We start from the raw sequence: 26,615 nt of genomic DNA on the forward strand, positions 1-26,615 counted from the left end.
TTGAGTGCTCAAACTACATGTAATTTAAAATGTAATAGTAGTTATATACCAGACATTGTTATAAGACTTTACATGTATTATCTCCTTTAATCATCTCAAAAAATCCTGTGAAGTTTTACAAATGAAGAAACAGTTTAAAAGGTCGAGGGAGTTTTCCAAAGTCATCAGCTTATAAGTGACGGAGGTAGGATTCAAAACCAAGTATCCTGACTGTGAAGCCTGTGCTCTGAATAATTAAACTGTGCTGCCTCCCAAAGAGGCTGTAACTACCATATTTACTAGTATGTAAGGCACAAGGATAAAACAGCACATATTTAGAAGGCTATTGGGGGATGTTTGTTTTGACTAGTACACAGTTAGTTTGGTACTTCTTTTTGTAATGTTGGTTTTCATCAAATATGTTGTGATTCTTTAGCATATTGGTAGGTCAGGTCTAACACAGTATTGGTAGCTACAATGTGTTTACTTAGCACAAAGTGAGAACCCTGTCCATCTCCATATTCATCATCAGATTATATATTTCTTTTCCAGTGTGCAGGTAGCTTGGCCTATGGGCATTAGGCTTCCAGTGTCTCCTGGTGATCCTAAACACTGCCCTTCATTTTGAAACTTTGAAAACAGTGGCTTCTTATGTCACTGTTTGCTCGGCCTGGTTTTCTCAGCCGATTGATGATAGTGTCCTGCTTTACTAGCCCCTGCAGGTTCTTATCTGGAGTTATCTTGGAGTTCTGATGGAAATACACTTTTTCAGAAGTCTTCTTTTTTACCAAAATAAGAATATGAGCTTCTCAGTTGGTTTTTGCATTCAGTATGTTTTTGTCTGCCTTAAATCTTTGAGAAATTCTTCATTGTTCTAGTCTGTCAGTGGTATCTCTTCTGGCTTTGTGGCATTACTACAAATTTAACTTTTATGGTTTTTGACCTGGGATTTGGAAAGGAAAGCATGTTTCTTCATTCAGCCATCTTTAACCAGAATTCCCTGTTCCTCTTGTTTCTGAACTCTTGGTAGTGCAAGTCCGTGGTGTCTGTCCGCAATTCTGAAATCCTAAAGGCTTTGAAATTCCAAAATTTTTTCCAAAATTTATTTTTGTGACCAATCTGATTGCCTTGAATTTACCTAGTAGCGAAACCTGACTCAAACTAATAAGAAGCTCTTTGTAATCTTAACCTTTTGTACTTGATGTGACTATTCATAAGTTTGTTCAGTTGTGGAGTATCTGTTGGGAGGGAGAATATGTAATATTTGATATATGCCATATTGTATTTCTAAAATATGAAAAATTCTCAGCCAGGAGTGGTGGCTCATGCATGTGGTGGCTCAGCTTCCCACTTTGGGAAGCTGAGGTGGACGGATCACTTGAGCCCAGGAGTTTGAGACCAGCCTGGGCAACATGGCAAAACCCCATCTCTACAAAAAAATCAGCCGGGCATGGTGGTGTGTGCCCATAGTTCCAGCTACTCTGGAGGCTGAGGTGGGAGGATCACCTGAGCCCGGGGAGGTAGAGGCTGCCACTGCACTCAAGTCTGGGCGACAGAGTGATACCCCATCTCAAAATAAATCAATCAAATTAAATTAAATATGAAAATTTCTTAATTCCAAAACTCATCTACCCCAGATAAAGGACTGTAGGCTTTTGTGCCATGTTGGACTTAGGAAGACCTCATAGTGTAAATGCATTTTTGAGAGGAACTAGAAAGTTTCTAGGAATAATGGTAGATTTGATTTTTGTTTTATATTTGAGTTTATGGACATGATGAAGATACAGTTGGAAGATATGGGTTGAAGAGAAAAGTAAATGAAAATGAAAAGACATTTCTATTGTAGAAACAATGTGTAACTCATGATGTCTTTTTATTTCATCCTTAGTATGCATTGACTAAAAAAATACTGTATTTTATCTCAAAATTTAGGGACGGAAAGCAAAAATAGATAGTTATCAGGAACCATTTACTCACTCAGCCCCAGAGAGCATACCTGATACTTTTGAAGATGCAGTGAATATACTGAAGCCTTCAACTATAATCGGTAGGTAAAGTTTTTCTGATAAATAATTTTACTCCCTAACTGTATGTTGCCAGTCATAATTACCATGTAGGATTACTAAAAATGAATTGGCAGTTTTACCTAGCTTTCAGCATGTACAATGTTTTCTGTGATAACTTTTTGGTTACCATGCATGAAATTCAGTTACCAGATGTTGCTTTATACTTTTAGGTCCTAGACACTGTGTAGTCGATCATGATTTGCTTTTAGAGTTGGTATGACTGTTGGACTCAAAACATGAAAAAAACCAAAGCCATTTGCAGATTTTACCAGGAAAATTCTATGCAGACTCAAAGTTTTCGTGGGCAACAAAGCTGAAAACTTTGAGTGTGTTTTGAATCAGGCATTGCATAGATGCCATCAGACTATGTCATCATGGCATTACATTCTCAGCAGAAAATGTAAAAGTGTTTAAAAGAGGAGCTATTTAATTTGCTGTATAGCTGTAAGGTTTTTTGTTTTCTTGTTTTTTGTTTTTTGTTTTTTGTTTTTTGAGACAGAGTCTCACTCTGTCACTCAAGCTGGAGTTGGCTCACTGCAACTTCCGCCTCCCGGGTTCAAGCAATTCTCTTGCCCCAGCCTCCCAAGTAGCTGGAATTACAGGTACCCACCACCACGCCCAGCTAATTTTTGTAATTTTAGTAGAGATGGGGTTTCACCATGTTGACCAGGCTGGTCTCGAACTCCTGACCTCAGGTAATCCACCTGCCTCGGCGGGTGAGACTCCATCTCAAAAAATAAATAAATAAAAATAAACGACCCCCCATTTTCCCCACTCCCCACCCCCTAACAACCACCATTCTACTTTTTGTCTCTATGAATTTGACTACCTCATATAAATGGAATGACATGGTATTTTTCTCTTTGTGACTGGCTAATTTTATTTAGCATAATGTCAAGTTTCATCCATGTGGTAGCAAGTTTTATCTTCCCAATCAGAGTGATGAAGATAGTCATATACTCTTTTTAAAAACTGGTTGGGCATGGTGGCTCACACCTGTAATTCCAGCACTCTGGGAGGCCGAGGCAGGCGGATCACCTGAGGTCAGGAGTTTGAGACTAGCCTGGCCAACATGGCGAAACCCCATCTCTACTAAAAATACAAAAATTAGCCGGGCATGGTGGCACACACCTTTAATCCCAGCTACCTGGGAAGGTGAGGCACGAGAATCGCTTGAACCCAGGAGGGAGAGGTTGCAGTGAGCTGAGATTGTGCCACTACACTCCAGTCTGGGCGACAGAGCGAGACTCTGTCTCAAAAAACAAAAAGTTAAAAGAATAAAATTTCCCATAATTTACTATGTGTATAGTAGACAATAAATATTTAAATGAGGACTTTCAGCATCTTACTGTTTTTTCTTTTCAGATTTGAGATTGTGTTCTCATAGATTTTGCATTGCTGAGATAGTGCTATCTTTGTAATGAGATATTACGTGTGTTTTTATTATTGTAGGCCTATTGTAGAAATGCTATTGATAAGCATTGCTTTTATACCTATAATGAAGTTGCTGTTTTTCCCCCTTACGTATTACAGGAGTTGCAGGTGCTGGCCGTCTTTTCACTCCTGATGTAATCAGAGCCATGGCCTCTATCAATGAAAGGCCTGTAATATTTGCATTAAGTAATCCTACAGCACAGGCAGAGTGCACGGCTGAAGAAGCATATACACTTACAGAGGTATTAATAATCACATGAATTGATATGTATATTATTTTCCCTCCACTAGCTTATTAGTTATACATTCTTACACAGTTGTTCTAGTGGTTTCCCTAGAGATTACAGCATGCATCTATGGGTGATCAAAGTCCGATATAAATTATTGCTTATACCAATTATGGGAAACAGGTACTTTATAACTCCACTGTAATGCCCTCACACTGTTTGCACTATTGTTGTGAATTTTAATTTTCTATGTATTTTAAACTCAAAATACATTATTGTTATATTTTACAAAAATTATTCAGATTTACCTACACTTTAATTTATTTATCACTATTCTTCCTGCAAGTGCTTCTACCTAGGATCATTTTCCTTCTACCAGAAGAATTCCTTTATTTAAGTGTAGGTCTAATGAATTCTCTTGGTAATTTATTTTGCCTTCATTTTGAAGGATATTTTCACTCTGCATAGACGTAAAAGTTGGTAAATACTTGAGCATTTTGAAGATACCATTTTACTGTTTTCTGACTTTTGTTTTCTTTTTGATGATATAGCATTGTCTTAGGTTTTTAACAGTTTGACTATGGCGGACATATGCATGGTTTTCTTTGTATTTATTCCACATGGGGATTATACTGCTCCTAAATCTATGGCTTGATGTCTGTTTTTGGTTTTTGTTTTTTCTGTTTTGAAAAAATATCAGCCAGTATCTCTACTTTGACCACATTGTCTCTCTCATCTTATGGGACTCTAATTATATGGTTAGAGATATATCTCATTTATCTTTTACACTGTTTTCTATATTTACTATCTCTCTTGCTTTCTGTGTTTCAATCTGGTGATTTCCTTTGACCCTATTTTCCAGTTTGCAGATTCTCTGTTCAGCTGTGCTCATCTGTTGTTATGTTCTTAATTTTAGTTGCTGTATTTTTTCATTTGTAGAATTTGTGTTTTATCTGTATAGTAATTTATTAATTTAGTAACAGACTTAAAATCATGTACTGTAGAAATAATCAATCTCTAAATACTGCTTTCTTGTACTGACATTTTATGAAACTTTTGTTTTTACTCTCTTCAAATGCATCTTCACCATCAGTGTTTGTCTTTTCTAAGGCTGTTTTTTTTTGAGTCATCTGGTGCTGTGGAGAACAAATTTTTATTTACATCCAAACTGTTTAAGATTCACTACTTTTAGATCTTTGACACTACCACGGGATTATAGCCCAATTACAAATATCTGCCTATAAATCACTCGACATTTGGGTTTTTTTCCTACCATTCTGTAAGGATGTAGTTGTAATCTCCACAATTACTTTCTATATTGTTGTGGTAAGTGATCTAAGTGGCTCTAGGAAGTGATTTTTAAAGGCTTGTTTACAATGAGGTCTAGCAGCTATAATTGCTAGACTACATCCTTGAGAGTAAGTAATAAATCTGATACATTTTTTTAATCTTCACTCCTTTAAAACAAAGTTTTTTATAGTAGAAAAGTATTACAGTGTATCTCTCAAAAGCTAAGGATTCTTTTAAAAATATAACCACAGGGCCGGGCACGGTGGCTCACGCCTGTAATCCCAGCACTTTGGGAGGCTGAGGCAGGCAGATCACGAGGTCAGGAGATCGAGACCATCCTGGCTAACACAGTGAAACCCCGTCTCTACTAAAAATACAAAAAAAATTAGCCAGGTGTGGTGGCGGGTGTCTTTAGTCCCAGCTGCTGGGGAGGCTGAGGCAGGAGAATGGTGTGAACCCAGGAGGTGGAGCTTGCATTGAGCCGAGATCGCGCCACTGCACTCCAGCCTGGGTGACAGAGCAAGACTCCATCTCAAAAAAAACCCCAAAAAACCATATGTGTATATATATATACACACACCACAGTACTGTTATACCTCATAATTTGAACAATAATTATATCTTGTCATTTAATTTTTTTTTTTTTTTCTTTTTGAGACAGGGTCTCTCTTGGTTGCCTAGGCTGGAGTGTAGTGGCACAGTCATAGCTCACTGCAGACTCCAATTCCTGGCTCAAGTAATCCTCTTGCCTCAGCTTCCTCAGTAGCTGGGACTACAGGCAAATACTACCACACCCAGCTAATTTTTTAATTTTTATTTTTGTAGAGACAAGGTCTTGCTTTGTTGGCCAGGCTGGTCTCAAATTGCTGACCTCAAGTGATCCCCTGCCTCAGCCTCCCAAAGTGCTGGGATTACAGACATGAGCCACTGTGCCCCACCTAATTTCTTGAATATATGAATTGCAATTAAAATTTTCTAATGGTAACAAATATCTCGCTCATTTTTATTATCTATCTTTTGTTCTGTCTTGGTTATCAGGTTTGTTTGTAAGGCTAATTTGTCCTTTTTTTTTTTTTTTTTTTTTTGAGATGAAGTGTCACTGTGTTGCCCAGGCTAGAGTGCAGTGGCGTGATCTCACCTCACTGCAAGCTCTGCCTCCCAGGTTCACATCATTCTCCTGCCTCAGCCTCCCGAGTAGCTGGGCACCCGCCACCATGCCCGGCTAATTTTTTTGTATTTTTAGTAGAGATGGGGTTTTACCATGTTAGCCAGGATGGTCTCGATCTCCTAGCCTTGTGATCCGCCCACCTTGGCCTCCCAAAGTGCTGGGATTACAGGCATGAGCCACCGCGCCCAGACTGTTTTTGTTTTTCTTAATTGAGTGATGGATAGTGTAGAAAAAGAACTATAGCAATAATTTAAGGCTGTGGATAAAGTTATCTTTGGAGAAAGGGACTTTACTTTTTCAAGTAGATCGCCATAATCCAGCCAGGATGTGGTCCACATGAGGCCTGGGGTATTTCCAGTTTGCCCTTTCTCCTGATATCCACCCCTTTGGGTATGAATCATCAAAAGTCCTGAGGTATTTATCAGCACCTCTCATCCTTAACGGTCCCTGAACATCCATTTTCCTCTCTGTCATCATGAGACTTTGGGTGGCTTTGCTGTTCAGGGTCTCAGTCACAGCTTTTGATTTGGAAATCAGCAGTCATCTTGAGGGGAAGAGCTTCAAATGCTAGGCTCATATATCTTGCTTCCCTCTTCTTTTGAATCTTGGAAACCTCTCTTCCCCAACACGAAACTCTCACTATCTTGTTAGGTCTCTGCTTGCTTACAAAAATTTTTAAAAATGTATTTTATCTGGTTTTTTAAATTGTAACTAGAGGAAAATTTGGTATGAAACAACCCAGAAAATCATTGCCAAAGCAGAACTCTCAGAACTTCCTGAACTTAATATTCATACTCTTGATATATTTGGCATTCTTTTTTTTCCCCCATTGTTAAACACTGTGTAGGCCAGGCACAGTGGTTCATGCCTGTAATCCCAGCACTTTGGAATGCCAAGGTGGGAAGACCACTTGAGGCCAGGAGTTCAAGATCTGCCTGGCCAACTAAAAATACAGGTGAAACCCTGTCTCTACTAAAAATACAAAAAAATTAGCCAGGTGTGGTGGCTCACACCTGTAGTCCCAGCTACTCAGGAGGCTGAGGCTGGAGAATAGTCTGAACCCAGGAGGCAGAGGCTGTGTGAGCCAAGATCATGCCACTGCACTCCAGCCTGGGCAACAGAGCAAGACTGTCTCAAAAAAAAAAAACCAACAAAAAAACAACCGTTATGTTGACACATGTATTCTCTCAAAATTCCTTTTTGACCTTTTTGACCACTCCGTTAGTCAAAATAAATTCTCATGACTGTTGGTTTCCAATTGATATAATAATTATTGAAATCTCTTCTTCTAAATCAATCACAAAATCACCATACAGATATTTAAAAATTAGTCTCTTTAGTACACTGTCTTATCTTTTTATTACTTTTAGCTTGATTGCCTGTCCTCTTCACCAGGCTTTACTACTTAAAACTAATGGTTATTGTTCCCCAAATTAAATCTTAGTCTTCTACAATGACTATTTGGTAAATACATTAAATGCATCGTGGATCGTTGACATTTCCAAAATATAAAAAATTTAAGTGTTTCGAGTAGTAGTGGTATATCACCAGAAGACTGCTCATTTAAGAATTTTGTTTTTTGAATAAATATTATTGTAATAAATTATTTTATTGGAATAAATAAAAATTCCCCAAGGAGACTAGTTTGATATACTATATTTCATCAGTTTTAAGATCAAGGATTGCTTGAGCCCATGAGTTTGAGACCAGCCTAGGCAACGTAGCGAAACCCTGTCTGTATAAAAAATTTAAAAATTAGCCAAGCATGGTGGCGCACACCTGTGGTCTTAGCTACTTGGGAGGTTGAGGTGGGAGGATTGCTTGAGCCCAGGAGGTTGAGGCTGCAGTGAGCTGTGATCGTGCCACTGAACTCCAGCCTGGGCAACAGAATGAGACCCTGTCTCAAAAATAAATAAATAAAAAGAGCGTGGTGTCATAGTTTACTTTTACATAAATTCTTTCTTAGTGTTACATGAAATAATGGCATAGAATTTTGACTAGTCGTCACCTGTTAAATTTTTAGTCCCATTTTGTTTTCACCATGGAGGTGTTACTCCAACACCATTTGCTGCTCAGCGAGAAAAATACTCTAAAAAAAAATCTTCATAGTTGAATTGCCAGCTGCTTACATAGACCAAGTTGGACTTCAGAATAAGAATATACTATTATCATTAAAACCTGGCCACGTTTAAGCCATGGATTAATTATTGGGTTAAATGGGCAGGGAGGCAGGGATGGTGACCTGGAGAACGTGAACTGCTATAGAATCTTGTCATTATTAAAGAGATTCCCAAGATCTTTCTAAATTTCCAAACTAACTGATACCATGAGAACATTTTTTCCATGATGTGCTATATTGTGTAATCTACCTTATAAGACTATTAAAATTAATGGTGCCGGAAAAATAATTATGTACTTATTGTGATAACATGTATGACATTAACCATGAACTAACCTTAATCGTCAAAGAAACAAAATTTTTAGTCACAAGTAATGTTTAGAACAGATAGATAATTGTAATAGCTATCCATAGAATAGGTAGAAAATGATATAACAATATAGAGTTGCAAGTCTAAGATAGTCAGCTGTGCCCTACTAGCATAGTTAGCTTGCTTCTACTCTTAAACCTTGTATCATTTTGAAATGGAAAGTATGTCTTGTAAAAGTGGTGGTTACTCTGCATTATTGACCTTCAGATTACCTGGAGTCAAATTCTTGAATGTTAAATCCACTAAAGCCAAGGGTCTACAATGCTATAAAGAATAATAACACAATTAATTCTCTTAGAAATACTGAATATGCCAGTAACATTTATTATATGCCATTATAGAGCATAGTATCAAAATTGGATAGATGTGACAAATTTGGAGAAGTATTCTTCTTTTACAAGGCATCAGGCCATTTGTTTTCCTGGAGTGATACTGTGGTCGTGCCACATGCCTGTGTTATAAACTGCCTACTGCTGGGTATTATAGCATCGTTGAAAACCTGCGGCTATGGAGTTACAAAAAAATCTAGATTAAGATTTAACTACTACAATTTTGATGTGTGACTTTTGACAAAGTATTTGAAAATATTAAAGCCTTAGTTTTCTGATTTTTTAAAATTAGTGAAATGGAGATGATGTTGAAGTTTTCATGATGGCAAAATTAACTGAGTTAACACATATAAAGCACTTGGTAATTAGTTTTAGCGGATATATAGTAAATGACAGCCATTTGTTTTGGTATTTCCCCTTCATTCATCGGTGTTTATATTGGTCTTTATAATATGGAATGGTATTTATTGGCCGTCTACATTTTAAATTTCTTTTTCTTTTTTTTTTTGAGATGGAGTCTCGCTCTGTTGCCCAGGCTGGAGTGCAGTGGCGTGATATCGGCTCACTGCAACCTCTGCCTCCTGGGTTCAAGTGATTCTCCCGCCTCAGGCTTCTGAGTAGCTGAGATTACAGGCATGGGCCAACACACCCAGCTAATTTTTTGTATTTTTTGTAGAGATAGGGGTTTCACTCTGTTCCAGGCCGTCTCAAACTCCTGGCCTCCAGTGATCTGCCCACCTTGGCCTCCCAAAGTGCTGGGACTGCAGGTGTAAGCTGCTGTGCCTGGCCTTAAATTTCTTAAAAATAAGTGTCTGATTTTTAAATTTTTAGTAATAAATGATTTTTAACTTTATTATTTATTTATTGAATGTATACTACACATGAAACAAACCTCATTCTAACAAAAGGATTGTAACGAAAAGATTGTTATATAGTATATTATGCCTTGTTTCCAAGTAATATATTGGTCTATTTTACTCCAGGACTTGATTTTGTATGAATTCACCTCAATTTTCTCATCCACAGAAAATAACAAAATTGAAGTTATTTCATTTTATTAACAGGGCAGGTGTTTGTTTGCCAGTGGCAGTCCATTTGGGCCAGTGAAACTTACAGATGGGCGAGTCTTTACACCAGGTCAAGGAAACAATGTATATATTTTTCCAGGTAAATGCCACCATTATTTATGTTATAGAGCAATAGTTAATTATGTAAAAATACTTAATGGAATTCTTTGGAATGGGAGATTGAACTGAGCAACAGTATTACAGAATTTTGGTATAAATGTACAAGGAAACTCAAGGAATTCATCAAATTCAGCATGCTCCACTTTCTCTGAAAATTTATTCATATTGTTAATTAAATTTGTTTTTATTATAGAAATAATGTATTGCATGATTTGTAAAAATGCAGAGGAACAGAATGGCACAAAATTATGTAACCCTTTCTATCTCCCCTTGGTGTACCTCCTTAATTATACTTCTCAGAACCATTGTCAATAATTTGCTGGGAGTTTTTCTGATGGTTACCATCGTGACTGATAGATTTATTTCCCAGGTTCAAGCAGTTCCCCTGCCTCAGCCTCCCGAGTATCTGGGACTACAGGCATGCACACCACACTCAGCTAATTTTTGTATTTTTAGTAGAGATGGGGTTTCACCATGTTGACCAGGCTGGTCTCGAACTCCTGACCTCAGGTGTTCTGCCCATCTCCCATCCCAAAGTGCTGGGATTACAGGTGTGAGCCACCACGCCCAGCCAGGTGTTCTTATTTTTTAAGATACACCCACTATACTGGTATCACACCAAAGGAAATTAATAATAATTGCTTAATATCGTTTATCATTACCTCAGTTCAACAACTTATTTTTATTCCCAATACCTTTTTTTATTCTAGAATTGCTCTTTCTAAATAGCTACTTTTAAAACAAAAACGGTTACAGTACTCTTTGAGCTTTTTCTGGAGAATTATTAGGATTCCTTTCAATGTTTCTGCCTTTGTGCTGTATTTTCCATAAATTTCTGGTGATCCTCAGTTGTCTCTTTCTTTTAAGCAACACTGTGTTGAGTAAAACAGGAATTTTGTATGATTTTCTTTTGCACTTGTGTCTTTTTTCTTCTGGTGGGTCTTTCCCTGACTAGCTGACAGCAGGCTCTAATTAAGATATGACAAGTTTATATAGGTTGGCATCAGGCAAGCATGTATAACTGTTGTCAAAGTAAAGAGGGTATTTAGTCTGTGAATATCCTGGTACTTTTCTATATTTTTCTCCTTTTTTTTGCCCCTCATGTTTTCCTGTATGTCTCTTGAGACCTAACTTCTATAATAGAAACTGTCCCGTCATCCATAATCTCTTTCTAGAACTTGATAATGTTCAAAATTAATGTGTTCTATTCAGTAACATTTCTATGGCCTAAAAGACATGAGGGCAGGAAAGGAAATACTTTTCTGCTGATTTTGACAAAGCTATTTTTTTAAACTTTTTTTTTTAGTTCCAGGGGTACATATGAAGGTTTGTTATATAGGTAAATTGTGTATTGCAGGGGGTTTCATGTATAGATTATTTCATCACCCGGGTAATAAGCATGGTACCCGATAGGTAGTTTTTTGATCCTTACCCTCTTCCCGCCCTCTACCCTTAAGTAGGCCCCAGTGTCTGTTGTTCCCTTCTTTGTGTCCATGAGTTCTTATCACTTAGCTCCACTTGCAAGTGAGAACATACGGCATTTGGTTTTCTGTTCCTGTGTTAGTTCACTTAGGATAATAGCCTCCAGCTCCATGCATGTTACTGCAAAGGACGTGATCTCATTCATTTTTTTGGCTGCATAGTATTTTTTTTTATTTATACACATGGTGTATATGTGCCACATTTACTTTATCCAGTTTACCATTGATGGGCATTTAGATTAATTCTATGTCTTTACTATTGTGAATAGTGCTGAAGTGAACATACACATGCATGTGTCTTTATGGTAGAATGATTTATATTCCTTTGAGTATATACCCAATAATAGGATTGCTGGGTCGAATGGTTGTTCTAAATTCAGCAAAACCATTTTTTATATCATATCTGAGTATTAAGGAATTTAGCAGTTGATTATTTTTATATAACACTTTAAAGTCCTAACTTAAATAACAGCTATGGATACCATAAATATAGACATTAAAAATGACCTGGCCAGGCATGGTGGCTCTCGCCTGTAATCCCAACATTTTGGGAGGCCGAGGCAAGAGGATTGCTTGAGGCCAGGAGTTTGAGACCAGCCTGGGCAACATAGTGAGACCTTGTTTCTTCCAAAAATTAAAAAAATTAACCAGGTGTAGTGGTGCACACCCCTAGTCCCAGCTAGTCAGGAGGCTGAGATGGAAGGATCGCATGAGCCTGGGAGGTCCAGGCTGCAGTGAGCCATCATCATGCCAGTGCACTCCAGCCTGGGCAACAAAGTGAGACTGTCTCAAAAAAATAAAATAAAATGACCTGGCATTTGAGGCAGAAATGAGCCTAAAAACAGGAGGATTGGCTGAAAGTCTGTTCATAAAGCAACTTAAAAAAAAAAACTGTTAATATTTGAATGACCTAGTTGAGCAACTACAACAACCGGATGAAAATTTTTTTTAAGACTTTAAAAGGGTCAAAGGGATAAGATATTGACTCTAATGGAATATTGGAGAATTCTGGACCAAGGTTAGGGAGGGAACAAATGCACAGAACAAGCTTTTGAAGCCAGTTTTACAGTGGAAATATAGACCAGGAAGAAAGTGGCTAAGAGGTACAGCTGTGCTTTTCATGGAAAGTGGACAAGATCGGCACCATGTCCGAGTCTGGCACTACCTCCCATTCTGGACTGAAACTCTAAAGTGCTGTACCTTGGATTGGGGGTATAGTCTGCAGCAGCAGTGGGTGATTTAGAAAACCTCAAGCCTCTGTTCAGGACTGCCAGTGCCCACAAGTGCCCAGCAGAAGCAAACAAAAATTTCTCTGAAATAAGATAATGGAATCCTAGTCCTCAAATTATTTTTATAAATTTTCAAGTACAACCTAAGTAGAAAAATAAAAAAAAGATAATGAGGCACATAAAGAGACATAACAACAGAAGCCAAAACCAGCGAAAACAAGAAAAACAGATACACTGAAACCCTGGATATACCGTAAATGCTATGAAACAAATATGCTTATTATGTTTATAGAGATAAAAGCCAATCTTGAAAACTTAAGACAAGTACCACTAAATTCTAGAATTGAAAAATGTAGTAATCTATAAGAACTGAGTGAGCTGGGTGTAGTGGCTCATGCCTGTAATCCCAGCACTTTGCGAGACCAAGGTGGAAGAATTGCTTGAGCCCAGGAGTTTGAGACCAGCCCTGGCAACGTAGTGAGACCCTCATCTCTATAAAATTAAAAAAAAAAAATTAGCCAGGCATAGTGGCATATGCCTGTAGTCCTAGCTATTCAGGAGGCGGAAATGGGAGGATCACTCGAGCTTGGGAGGTCAAGGCTGGAGTGAGTCATGATTGGGCCACTGCACTCCAGCCTGGGTGACAGAGCAAGACCCTGTCTCAAAAAAAAAAAAAAAAAAAAAAACACTGAGTGAATGAGGCTTATGGCAGATTAGACCAGAGAGAATTAATCAACTGGAAAATATCTCAGAAGAAACAATCCAGAATGCAGCACAGAGAGACCAAAAAAAAAAAAAAAAAAAATAGGTAAGGGACATACATTTCATTGATAGATCTTTAATTGAAGTCCTAGAAGAAATGAGAATGAAGCAGAGGCAACATGTGCCGGCCTCATGGCTGAGTTTTATTTTAGAACTGGTGATTGACAATCAATATTCAAAAAGCTCACAGAAACCCGTGTGGGATGCATAAAAAGAAATCTACATCTAGGAACATTATTGTGAGGCTTCAGAATCACCACAAAGAGAAGAATATGAAAGCAGTCAGAACAAAAAGATTTCCTTCAAAGAAGCGACCGTTAGACTCACAGCAGACTCCTCAGTGACAATAAGATACCAAGGCAGTGGTAATGACCTATTAAAGTTGCTTATGGGAAATACTTGCCAACCTAGAATTCATTACACAGTGAAAATATCCTTCAAGAATTAAAGCAAAATGAAGACATTTTTCAGAAAAACAAAAAACCGGGGATTCACCACCTGGCAGACTGTTTTTATATTAAAGGAAAGGAAATTTTGTTCCTTAGGGAAAAAGAAAATAATCCCACATAGAAACTCTAAGGTGTAGGAAGGAATGAAAAGCAAAGAAAGTTATGAATAAGTGGGTGGGTACAACAAAATGAATGTTGTTTATATAGAGTGAAACAAACATCACATGGGATTTTGAAAAATATATAGAGAGAGAATTAAAATGCACAACAACAACAGCTCCGTTAAATAGAGTTAAGCTGTTATGTGGGACTTACATTGATTGACAGGAAGGTAAATTAAAAATTATAATGTCGAGCTGGGGACATTGGCTCACACCCATAATCCCAGCACCATGGGATGTCAAGATGGGAGGATCACTTGAGGCCAAGAGTTTGAGACTAGCCCTGGCAACATAGGGAGACTCTGTCTCTACAAAAAAAAAAAAAAATTTAACCAGCCAGGTGTGGTGACATGTGCCTGTAGTCCCAGCTACTCCAGACACTGAGGACAGATGATCACTTGAGCCTAGGAGTTTGAGGTTACAGCAAGCTTTGCTCGTGCCACAGCACTGTAGCCTGGGCAATAGAGTGAGACCCTGTCTCAAAAAAAAATTTAATGTAGAATGTTGGTAGTTAAAGATGCATGATATAAATTTTAGGATAACCATTAAAACACTACAAAGACTTCCTGTTTATGGTAAGGTAATGTTGGGATGAAATGAAACAACAAAAATCCGAAAAGCAAGAAAAAAGAGGAAAAGGAACGTAGGCAAGACAAGATGAGATGAGAGTGATGAGACTAAATGTTTGGGGGCTAAATCTGCCCCAATTACTTGAAAAAAAAAAAAAACTAAAAGCAAAAGTAAAAACTACATTAAATCTAGATGGACCACATTCTCTACTTAAAAAAATGCTATTAACCATGTGATCTTCTCAGTCATGAGGTAATCTGGTGACTATCCTTCCTCAAAGCCAGTTGGGATATTCTTTGAATAGAGTAAAACAGTGTTTCTAGGCTGGGAGACACCAGACATAGTTGAGGACAGAGGTGCTAGAAAATAGGAAGTTTAAAAGCACATGCGGTGATGCTCAGAGGAGGTAAACCCCACCCTCATGCTCATAGCTTCCAATCATTTTCTCTAGTTCTTAACTCTTAAATGTGAGAAATGCTTGATGATTACTAGTCATCTGAAGAAAGTCTCTTTATTAAAGATTTTCATAAAAGAGACCAAAGCAGACAAACAGAAAAAGACATCTTGGGGAAAAAAAACAAGGATAATGGGAAGAGAAGGAAAGTTTTAAAAATTATCAATATCCTCAGGGGGACAAAATATTATATCCTATAAAGACAGATTTTTATTTTTTAAAAAAATAGAAAGCAAAACAAGCTCCTAAAAATAAAGTTTGATAGCAGAAAGAAGAAAAAGATGAGTTAAGTCACCTAAAAAGAGAGCAAAGGACAGGAGAAGGAAAATAAAGAAAATTAGAGAGCCAATCCAAGAGGTACAATATCAGAAAATATAAATGTCAGGGAACAAGAACAGAAAAATGGAGGGAAGTGAATCCTCAAGACTTCATGAACATTTCCCAAAACTGAAAGACTCGTGTTTTCAGATAGGAAGCGCCTACTCACTGAATGCTAAACATGATGAGTTAAAATAATGCACATCAAGGCACAGTGTTTTGAAATTGCAGACCGTTAGGTATAAAAATAAGGATCTGGCTGGGCACAGTGGCTCATGCCTGTAATCCCAGCACTTTGGGAGGCTGAGGCAAGAGGATTGCGTGAGTCCAGAAGTTTGAAACCAGCCTGGGCAACATAGTAAAACTCTGTCTCTACAAAAAATAAAAAAATTAGCCAGATGTGATGGTACATGCCTGTAATCCCAGCTACTCAGGAAGCTGAGGTAGGAGGATCGCTTGAGTCCAGGGAGGTTGAGGTTGCAGTGAGCTTGTGCCACTGTTCTCCAGCCTGGGTGACAGAGTGAGACCCTGTTGCCAAAAAAATTTTTTTTAAAAGGGATCCTACATGCATCCAGAGATTAAATGAAAACAATCACCTGAAAAGGCTCTGAACTCAGATTGATGCTTCTCACCAGCACTGGAAGCTAGATGGTATTGGAATAATACCTCACAGTTCTGAAGGAAAAATATTTCCAAGCCAGAATTCTAAACCTAGACAAACTATCAAATATAAGTAGAAAGAAGTAAACAAACACATTTTCAGAAATGCAAGATTTCAAAAAATATATATCTCCAATGCACTGTTCTTCAGAAAGCCTTGGGAGAATGTACCCTACCAAAAGAGGGAGTAATAAACTAGGAAAAGTTGAATTTAGGAAATGGAATCAACTTAGAAAGAAGCAAAGAGGCCTGTAATGATAAAGGGGTTTTCTAGGATGACAGCTCCATAGCTGGAATGGGGGACAACCAGACCAGAATGGAGCTTTAGCAGATTTATTCTAGAGCAGGAAATTCGAGAATATATAAAGTAGCTAAAATAGAAGAAAATGTTGACAATTGAGTGAGAGTTCAAGGGTGAAATAACAATGTTAAATACAAAAAAATCAAAGTAAAGGAAAAAGGACAATTATTAACTTCAGGAAGGACAAAGTTATGCAGAAAAGGAAAAGTAACCATGATATAAACATTGAATATTGATTGAACCACAATTATGCTCTAACTATATTGGGAAGAAGAAAGAAAGCTGAAAATATGAAAGAGCACTAAATATTTACTCCTACAGGAAGGAGTCAGTGATCTCCAAAACAGAAAATGCAAGATCAGCACAATAAGAGAAGGCAAAAAAAAAAAGAAAGAAAAAAATCACAAGAAACATAAGTTATTTAAGAGTGAGAGAGAAACAATCAGCTAAAACAAATTGTCATTGCCTCTGTAGAGCAAGAAGTGGAGTGTTAGAGGTGGGCTGGGAACTGGAGTTAAAACAAGCGTTGATAAATTGTATGTATTTGTCATTTTCATAAATGTAAAAACTAAACTGAGAAAAGCCGTTTGATATTTCTGAAATTACTTAGCGAATAAGAATTATTAAAGATCATTTGATTTTAACTCAGATTTCTGTTTCTTCTTGGCTGTTTTCTGTTTGGGGGGAGCTGTTTGCGATGTGGATGGATTACCATTTATTTGCCTGAATATAGGAATTTATTTCTTTCATAATTTGAAAAGTGACCATACTAGTAAACTTTAAAATGTGTTCTAGGTGTGGCTTTAGCTGTTATTCTCTGTAACACCCGGCATATTAGTGACAGTGTTTTCCTAGAAGCTGCAAAGGTAAATGTTTTAAATGTTGTTTATTTTATAAGGGATGAATTATGAAGATGAGTAGATCTGAAAATTAAAGGCAGAGAGAGAATGGGTTAAATCTGCCTTATTAATGAAAAGGAAGTTACTCAAATTACTTTTATGATTTACCTATTTATGCATAAAATTAATTTTTTTAATCATGACTTAAATTTTTATAAACTGAATCCTCTCATTTTAATAACACTTAGACTATACTTGCAGTTTGTATATCTGAATATATTGTGACAGCATAGATAACTCCTTGCATGTTTTTAATGGACAAGTACTGGTATTATTTGGAGTGCTGGCCTATGGGAACTCCAGACTTTGAAGTATTTCTGAAGAACTCACATTAATACAATTAATGTCTGTTTTCAAAGTAGCCATTGCAATTAAGCCAAGCTCTACATGTGTAATATAAAGCAGAATATAATCAATAAGTCTTTAAGTCTGGTTATTTATTGTTTAGTGATGAACAGTTTTAATTTCTGCAGTGGTTTAAGTGTATTCCTTCAAGAAATAAGAGGAATTATATTACCTGTATTACTCTCTGTTTCCCCAATGCTTTTTCCATTTTACTGGGTCCTTATTCTGTTATTTAAACAAACAAAAGCAAAATGCTGTTTTTCTCTTCAGGCCCTGACAAGCCAATTGACAGATGAAGAGCTAGCCCAAGGGAGACTTTACCCACCACTTGCTAATATTCAGGAAGTTTCTATTAACATTGCTATTAAAGTAAGTAATAACTTAAGCTTCTTCACATTAATTTTAATGACATTTTCTTATACAAGAAATACAGGTTTATTAAGATAAATCTGAAACATTTAGAAGGCTGCAAAGAAGAAATTTTAGGCCCATATTCTTACTACCAGAATATAACACACATGATTATTTTGGGTTTGTTGCCTTCTAGTCTTTTTTCTTTGCAAACACATACATGCATACACACATGCATGTAGTCACTTGTGCCTTTTTGAAAAATTGTCTTAAAGAATAGAAATAGGGGTCTCCCTGTGTTGCCCAGGCTGGTCTCTAACCCCTTGGCCTGAAGCGATCCTCCTGCCTTGGACTCCCACAGTGCTTGGATTACTGGCATGAGCCACAGCACCTGGCCTGTGCCCATTCTTATAATTGGTTTCTTACTGCACTTTTTCCCCTTAATATATTGTAAGTCTTTTCCATGTAACTTAATAATAATTCTCATGTATGTGATCATTAATGCTGCATGGCATTCTCTTTATTATTTTTTCAAAATTTGTTTCATCATTTCTCTGTTTTTGGACATTTAAGTTTTTAGCTTCTTATTGTTAGAAATAACACTGTAGGCTGGGCGCAGTGGCTTACACCTGTAATCCCAGCACTTTGGGAGGCCGAGGCGGGTGGAACATCTGAGGTCAGGAGTTCAAGACCAGCCCAGCCAACATGGTGAAACCCCGTCTCTACTAAAAATACAAAAAAAGTTAGCCAGGCATGGTGGTGGGCACCTGTAATCCCAGCTACTCTGGAGGCTGAGGCAGGAGAATCACTTGAACCTGGGAGAAGGAGGTTGCAGTGAGCCGAGATCGTGCCATTGCACTCCATCTCAAAAAAAAAAAAAAAAAAAAAAGAAAGAAATAACAGCGTAATGAACATCTATCTTTACAGATAAATCTTTGTGTGTATTTGTGATGGTTTCTTTTTTTTTTTTTTTTTTGAGACAGAGTCTTGCTCTGTTGCCCAGGCTTGAGTGCAGTGGCAGAATCTCAGCTCACAGCTCACTGCAACCTCTGCCTCCCAGGTTTAAACAATTCTCCTGCCTCAGCCTCCCAAGTAGCTGGGATTACAGATGCCCACCACCATGCCCAGCTAATTTTTTGTATTTTTAGTAGAGACGGGGTTTCACCATGTTGGTCAGGCTGGTCTCGAACTCCTGACCTCAGGTGATCCACCTGCCCTGGCCTCTCAAAGTGCTGGGATTACAGGCGTGAGCCACCACGCCCGGGCTGTGATGGTTTTTGTTTTTTGGGGATAAATTCTGAGCTTAAGAACAAAGGTTTTTAAGGTGTTTTAAGGCTTCTGATGCATATTGTCAAATGAGCTCTTCAGAAAAAGTACTGATTTACATTGCAGCAATTAGATATGAGTGTATCTTTTTCCACACTTTTGCCGATACTTAGAATTATTTTTTTAATCTTGCATATTTAATAGGTAAAATTGTTTCTCATTATTAAGGCACTATTAGTGAGATCGAATAATTTTTTGTGTTTATTCAACAATTGTATTTCTTCAACGAACTACTTTTTCATGACCTTTGTTCTTTTTTATATTGGATATTTGCCTTTCTACTTTCTGGCTTTGATTTCTGAGCGCTTTTTATATATTATATATTTTTTATAATTTTTAATTTTTTTATAATTTATAATTTTCTGAGGGCTTTTTATATATTAAGTGTATATGTAAAAAGTGTATATATACACTTAATATATATAAAAAGTGTATATATACACTTAATATATATATAAAAAGTGTGTATATACACTTAATATATATATTAAGTGTATATATATAAAGTGTATATATACACTTTATATATATATATATAGTGTCAAATGAGCTCTTCAGAAAAAGTACTGATTTACATTGCAGCAATTAGATATGAGTGTATCTTTTTCCACACTTTTGCCAATACTTAGAATTATTTTTTTATCTTGCATATTTAATAGGTAAAATTGTTTCTCATTATTAAGGCATTATTAGTGAGATTGAAAAATTAACATATATATATTAAGTGTATATATACTGTTTGCTGTGGTGCAGATATTTTCCCATTTGTCATTTAACTTTATAGAATTGTTTGACATGTCTTTTAAAAGTTTTTTATGGAATTATTTGTTTATTTTGTGGATTCTCTCCTCACCTTTTATGAATATTAATGCCTTCTGTCACTCCAAAATCATAACTGTCTACTTGCATTTTCTAAAATAAAACTTTTTTAATCTCTCTGGGATTTATTTTAATGTATGATATGAGAAAGGGAAACATTTTTTCCTGAGTAGTTAACCAGTTGCCCCAGCATTATTTATTGATTAATGCATCTGTTGTTTACAGTTAATTGGGAATTAAATCTGTTCCTGGGATTTCTATTCCTGACCATTTTTGTTTACTATCTGACACTGTTTTAAATTTTATAATGTGTATAATGTAACATTTAGTACTTTATCTTTCCCATCATTATGCTTTTTCAGTGTTTTCTTGACTGTTCTAAATTGTTTTCTTCTGGACAAGTTTTTGTATCTGCTTTTTTAATTTTAAAAAACTCTGCAACTTTGTATGAAATTGTTACATTTATAAATTGGTGAAGTTGGGTCTTTCAGTATTGAGTATTCTCCAATCACTATCTCTCTTTACTTATTAAGATTTTTTTAAAAAGTGTTTCAGTATAATTTTGTTTTCTTCATCTGAATATGGCATTTTTACTTTTTTCTAAATATTTTTAAATTTCTGTTTTTCTAATAAAGACTTTTTTCTTTCCAAGTATCTTCTCATTGATCATTTCTAATATATAGGAAAAGGTAGGAATAATACTAATTTGAAAACATTCATTTTTATGAATTTACTTGATGACCAGTTTTTTGAACAATCTTATTTTAATAGTTTTTCATTTCATTTGGAATTGTTGAGTTTTTAATTGTCCGCAAGTAATTTTTTCTTTTTTTAATATGCATAGTCCGTTTTTCTCTAACTATAAATTAGCTGAAACTGCAGAATAGTCTTAAGCAATTAGGTTGATAAGGGTATTCTTGTATTTTTTTTTTTCAATTTAGAGACAGAGTCTATATTGCCAAGCTGATCTCAAACTCCTAGGCTCAAGTGATCCTTCTACCACAGCCTCCCGAGTAGCTAGAGGCACATGCCACCACACCTGGCTAACATCTTTGTATGTTAATATTAAATATGATGCTAGCTTTTGATTGAAATAAGTGTTTTCTACTTTTTAAAAGAAGTAGTCTTCTATTTCTAGATTACTAAGATTTTTCTTAAACATTAGGATTGACTGTGGAATTTATCAGCCACAATTTCAACTTCCATACAGTTGATCATAAAATTTTATCATTTTGACTATTAAATTTATTTATTTATTTATTTATTTTGAGGCAGAGTTTTACTCTGTCACCCAGGTTGGAGTGCAGTGACGTGATCTCAGCTCTCTGCAACCTCTGCCTCCCAGGCTCAAGCGATCTTCCCACCTCAGCCTCCCAAGTAGCTGGGACCACAGGCATGCACCACCATGTCCAGCTAATTTTTTTTTGCATTTTTGGTAGAGATGGGGGTTTGCAGTGTTGCCCAGACTCGTCTCAAACTCCTGAGCTCAGGAGATCTGCCCACCTTGGCCTCCCAAAGTGCTGGGATTATAGATGTGAGCCACTGTGGCCAGCTTTGACTATTAATTTTATTATTACATTATTTTGGTGCCTGTAACCTAAGCAAAGATTGGGAATTGGTAAAGGATGGTATGTTCAGGGAATAATAGTTGAGCCTGGGGGAACAGGTAGGGAAATAGCATGGAAGAAAATTTGAAAGTTATATTAAAGCCAGCTGTACAAATATACAAATGCCAGGCTAAGGAGTATGATTACCTTCTACTGCAAAACAGTTGAAGATTTTAGAGCCCAGAACTAGGATGATAGAGTCCAACTTTAGAATTTATAGAATGATATTACAGGTGGGAGAGATTTTGGAAGATATTAGTCAGTTAAGAGATTACTGGGCCAGGCAGAGTGGCTCACTTCTGTAATCACAGCACTTTCAAAGGCCAAGGCAGGAGGATGGCTTGAGGCTGTAAGTTTAAGACCATCCCTGGACAACAAAGCAAGATCTCATCTCTACCGGAAAAAAAAAAAAAAAAAAAATTAGCCGGGCATAGTGATATGTGCCTGTAGTCCCACCTACTCAGGAGGCTGGGGTGGGAGGATCACTTAAACACAGGAGGCCAAGGCTGCAATGAGCTATGATCATACCACTGCACTTCAGTGTGGGTGACAGAGCAAGACCCTGTCTCTAAGAAAGAAAAAAGAGAGAGAAATAACTGGTATGTCCAAATGAGAGGTAGTACATGAGGTCATAGAAGGAGACCTCTGCTTAGGATTAGTATACCAACAGAGGCCCAGGTTCATGTCTCTGTTTCCCCAGAGGCAGGAGTAGAGAGTGTGCTGTGTCTGCAGTGGCATAGGCTTTTCTTTTTAGGAGCAAATAAGGAAGTGGTGAGTAGAGGAGGCAGAGCTTTGTGTCTGTCCCCACCCCAAACAGCCACTGATTCACCCCTTTGGCTCTATGAGCAGGGCTGTGTGTGCTCCTCTGACAGCTACCAGTCACCTCCTGCATGCCTCCAGGACCAAGGGGAGCTTTCTCCAATCTCATGCCTTGCCCATAATCTTTTTCTGTGGTTACTACCAGCCTGTGGGAAAGAGATTTGCAGTGAGTGTGAGCCCCCCTTATGTCTAAAGCTTGCAGTTGTTCCAGAATAAAACACTAGCTCACATAGACCTTTGACAGTTCCTTAAAATTTTAGCTGACTTCTTACTGTATGCATGGTGGCCACTGCCTCATTCTCCCTCCCATGCTCTGCCACAAGTGAGAGTTTCTGTGTCTAGTCTGCCGCCTTCTCTCCTTCATTCATTTATTTATAAATTTATATTTATTTATGTTAATTATGCTGCTCACTGGCTTCAGAACACCTCCCACTGCCCCTCACATCAGGCAGGCCACGTGTTCAGCTCTCCAAGGTCGGAAGGAATGAGAAAAAGTGTGTTTATTCCATCCTCCTGGAAGCAAAAATCTCTGCCTGTCTTTTTATATCGTTCCTGTTTTTCCTGTTTAGTACAAAAACTGAGAAGAGCAATTTGGTCAACAAACTGTACTAATGACATGTGTTATGTTTATTTGGCCCTTAGGTTTTTTGTTTGTTTGTTTGTTTTTGAGATGGAGTCTCAACTCTGTCGCCCAGGCTGGAGTGAAGTGGTGCAATCTCAGTTCAACACAACCTCTGCCTCCCAAGTTCAAGTGATTCTCCTGCCTCAGCCTCCTGAGTAGCTGGGATTACAGGTGCCCGCCACCACGCCTGACTAATTTTTGTATTTTTAGTAGAGACAGGGTTTCACCATGTTGGCCAGCCTGGTCTCAAACTCCTGACGTCAGGTGGTCCACCTGCCTCAGCCTCCCAAAGTGCTGGGATCACAGGTGTGAGCCACCGCGCCCAGCCAGCCCTTAGGTTTTTAACCTCAGATCTTTATTGCAGTTACCTGCCACTGAGGATCTAGCCCTTCCCTACTTCTTTTTCCTAGTCAGTGATAATAAAATATTAATAAAATATGTTTTCTATAATAGAACAGAAAACAATTGAACACATTTTCTATCACAAAATATACTGAGATTGAGTTCTTGGTACCAAGGATTATTTTTTAATAACCATCTTATTCTGAGATTTTTCTTTTAGAAAGTTGAAATATGAAACTTTAATAATGGTTACCATTTGGAATGAGAATTAGAGGAGGAGAGTGACATCTTATAATGGTTTGAATTTTTTCTACCGTATGTCACTACATTTTTTTAAGTTAAATTAAAACCTGCTGGGCATGGTGGCTCATGCCTGTAATCTTAGCACTTAGGTAGGCTGAGGCAGGCGGATCACCTGCGGTCAAGAGTTCAGGAGCAGCCTAGCCAACATGGCAAAACCCCATCTCTACTGAACATACAAAAATTTACCAGGCGTGGTGTTGCATGCCTGTAGTCCCAGCTACTGGGGAGGCTGAGGCAGGAGAATCGCTTGAACCCAGGAGATGGAGGTTGCAGTGAGCTGAGATCGTGCCACTGCACTCCAGCCTGGGTGACAGAGCAAGGCTTCATCTCAAATAAATAAATAAATAAATCCATAACAGAGCAAGGCTCCATCTTAAATAAATAAATAAAACCATGACTTCAGAACTTTACTGTGTGAGAGGCACTGTGCTACCCTGTGAGGAAGTGTTTCACATTCCTCATTTTATATCAGAACTGAGGCTCAAGGGCTTATTCTCACCACCAATCATGGTGTGTGGCTTGGGTGGAAAATTTGAAATTCACTCAAGCCACCTTTGGTGGGGAGTAATCGAGCTTACTGTTGAGGGTCTAATATCTAGACTCAGAATGCTTTGGGTTTGAAACAGCTCTCAAGTAACTACCTTGGGCAAGTTACTTAAACTCCTCTCATTCCTCATATGCAGAATGAGAATAAGGATAGCACTTATCTCCTGGGGTTCTTGTCGAGAGTAAAGGAGGTATCCTTGTAAAACACATAGAAAGTGCCTGGCACTCAGTGATAGTGGTGTCAGTTCCCCTGTATAGGTTCTAGCCCTGACTTCACCTGACCTTATAGTTCTAGTGTCTAAATCCTGATTTATAATAATTACTATGCCTGTTAATCCAAATTCTAGAGCAGAAACCTCTCTCTCACCTTGGGTTAGGTTTTCTTCCTGGTCAAGTTGGCTATGATTAGGAAATAGTCTCTGTGCCCCTCTAGAAAGGCCACTCTTTCAGCAAGACTGGGAGGAATGACATAGGCTGGGCAGGTTATCTAAATGTATTTACTAGAATGACACAGTAGAACTTAAATGTGTTTGGTTTTATCTTTTAAACTTTCCATAGTTTCCAAATGTTTTGAAAGGAGTCAAAGCAATGTTATTTTTTATTGTGAAAAAAGAAAAATGCCATTCTTCTAAACTTATTTTCCTGTGTTATAATAGTACGTTGTCTCTCTAATAGGTTAATACTCAGAGCCTACACAATAACCTTACTTATTTTTCAGGTTACAGAATACCTATATGCTAATAAAATGGCTTTCCGATACCCAGAACCTGAAGACAAGGCCAAATATGTTAAAGAAAGAATATGGCGGAGTGAATATGATTCCCTGCTGCCAGATGTGTATGAATGGCCAGAATCTGCGTCAAGCCCTCCTGTGATAACAGAATAGAAGCACTCCCTGATAAATACTTTCTGTGCTCCAGGGAACCGCTTTTTTCAGACAAGAAGAGATAATGTCTTCAGTTTTATGGTGTTTTCTGTGTTTTGTTCTCCCTGACCACTTTGGTTGATGTATTTTTTCCATGCGTCTCCACATCTGTTGGGGTAGACGTGTTGATTGATTGCATTGCACACCAGCACCCTACAATCAGATAGTTGTGATGCTTTAATTCTAACATACAGCCCATACCACATCCAGGAGATGTAAAAAGTGTGTTTGTGAATGTCTTCACTTGTACTCTAATTCAGACTTGCCAAAGTATTTGCTATTTACTATTATGGGTAATACTCTTCTCTGGCCTAGTTCTTACAGAGCTACTAAAATAGAAATTTACTTTTATGGATAGAAGTACAGAATTTTGAGAAGAAACTAAATTTTCACCAAATTTTAAGGAAAAATTGTCATTATCTAAAAATGTTCTTATATATCTGCTTCATCTTACCTTCATACTCTGAAATTCCCTATAGCAGACAGAGCTAGGGAAATATTAAAAATTTACCCTATTTATTTTCTGGAACTAAATCAAGCCTTAACTATAACATTATGAGAGTAATGGGAACTACTGCTGGCTTTAAGTAAATAAAAGTCATTGTTTTCAACAGTGTATAAAAATCATAGTGTAACCTTTTTATTTAATAAATATCTTGCACTTAATTGCTTCAGTTATGCTATCTTATTGCCCAACTAGAAATTTAGATTTGCTTATGAAAAACACATATTTTTGTTACTTCTAGATGATTCTAGGAGGGAGTATAAGATACCTAACTCATATGGGAACATCACATGACTTTTTAAATCTAAATTAGTCATGCTTCACATCAAAATGAGTCATTTAACTGGAGAAACTATGCCCTTATTCCAGAACTGATGCTCTTTATTACTTGAGATAATTTTGGAATGTTACTATGATACTGTTTCTTTGAATATCATTAATAGTGACAACTCTTTCTCCATTGAAGGCAGACTTAATTTTTTTAAACCACCAAAATTAATTTAGAGCTAAGTGGGGATGAATAAGGTTGGTGTTCATCCGGGAAATGCCTTTTTTAATCCCAGTAAAATGGGTAATAATGGCTATCCAGAACGGTTTTCTTGTGTGGCTTTGAAGAATTCTAAAGGAAAATGTATCTGCCTACCATGCTTAC

At 37.3% G+C, this 26,615-nt stretch overlaps 1 protein-coding gene across 3 annotated transcripts in view; it reads left to right on the plus strand.

The window, feature by feature from the left end:
- ME2 (malic enzyme 2) overlaps positions 1-26,124 on the plus strand; it is a 68,566-nt gene extending 42,442 nt beyond the window's left edge. For 2 of the 3 annotated variants that reach the window (XM_004059425.5, XM_055368534.1), the window contains exons 11-16: positions 1,912-2,026; positions 3,579-3,721; positions 10,047-10,149; positions 17,350-17,420; positions 18,069-18,167; positions 25,252-26,124. In XM_004059425.5, coding sequence (XP_004059473.3) covers positions 1,912-2,026; positions 3,579-3,721; positions 10,047-10,149; positions 17,350-17,420; positions 18,069-18,167; positions 25,252-25,419 — 699 coding nt within the window. In that variant the 3' untranslated portion in view covers positions 25,420-26,124. The remainder of the gene's footprint in view (positions 1-1,911; positions 2,027-3,578; positions 3,722-10,046; positions 10,150-17,349; positions 17,421-18,068; positions 18,168-25,251) is intronic. The other variant, XR_008673614.2, reaches the window with a different exon arrangement.
- Positions 26,125-26,615: the final 491 nt, after the last annotated feature.

The sequence above is a fragment of the Gorilla gorilla genome, chromosome 17 (genome assembly GCF_029281585.2).
Source record: "Gorilla gorilla gorilla isolate KB3781 chromosome 17, NHGRI_mGorGor1-v2.1_pri, whole genome shotgun sequence".
NCBI lineage: Eukaryota > Metazoa > Chordata > Mammalia > Primates > Hominidae > Gorilla > Gorilla gorilla.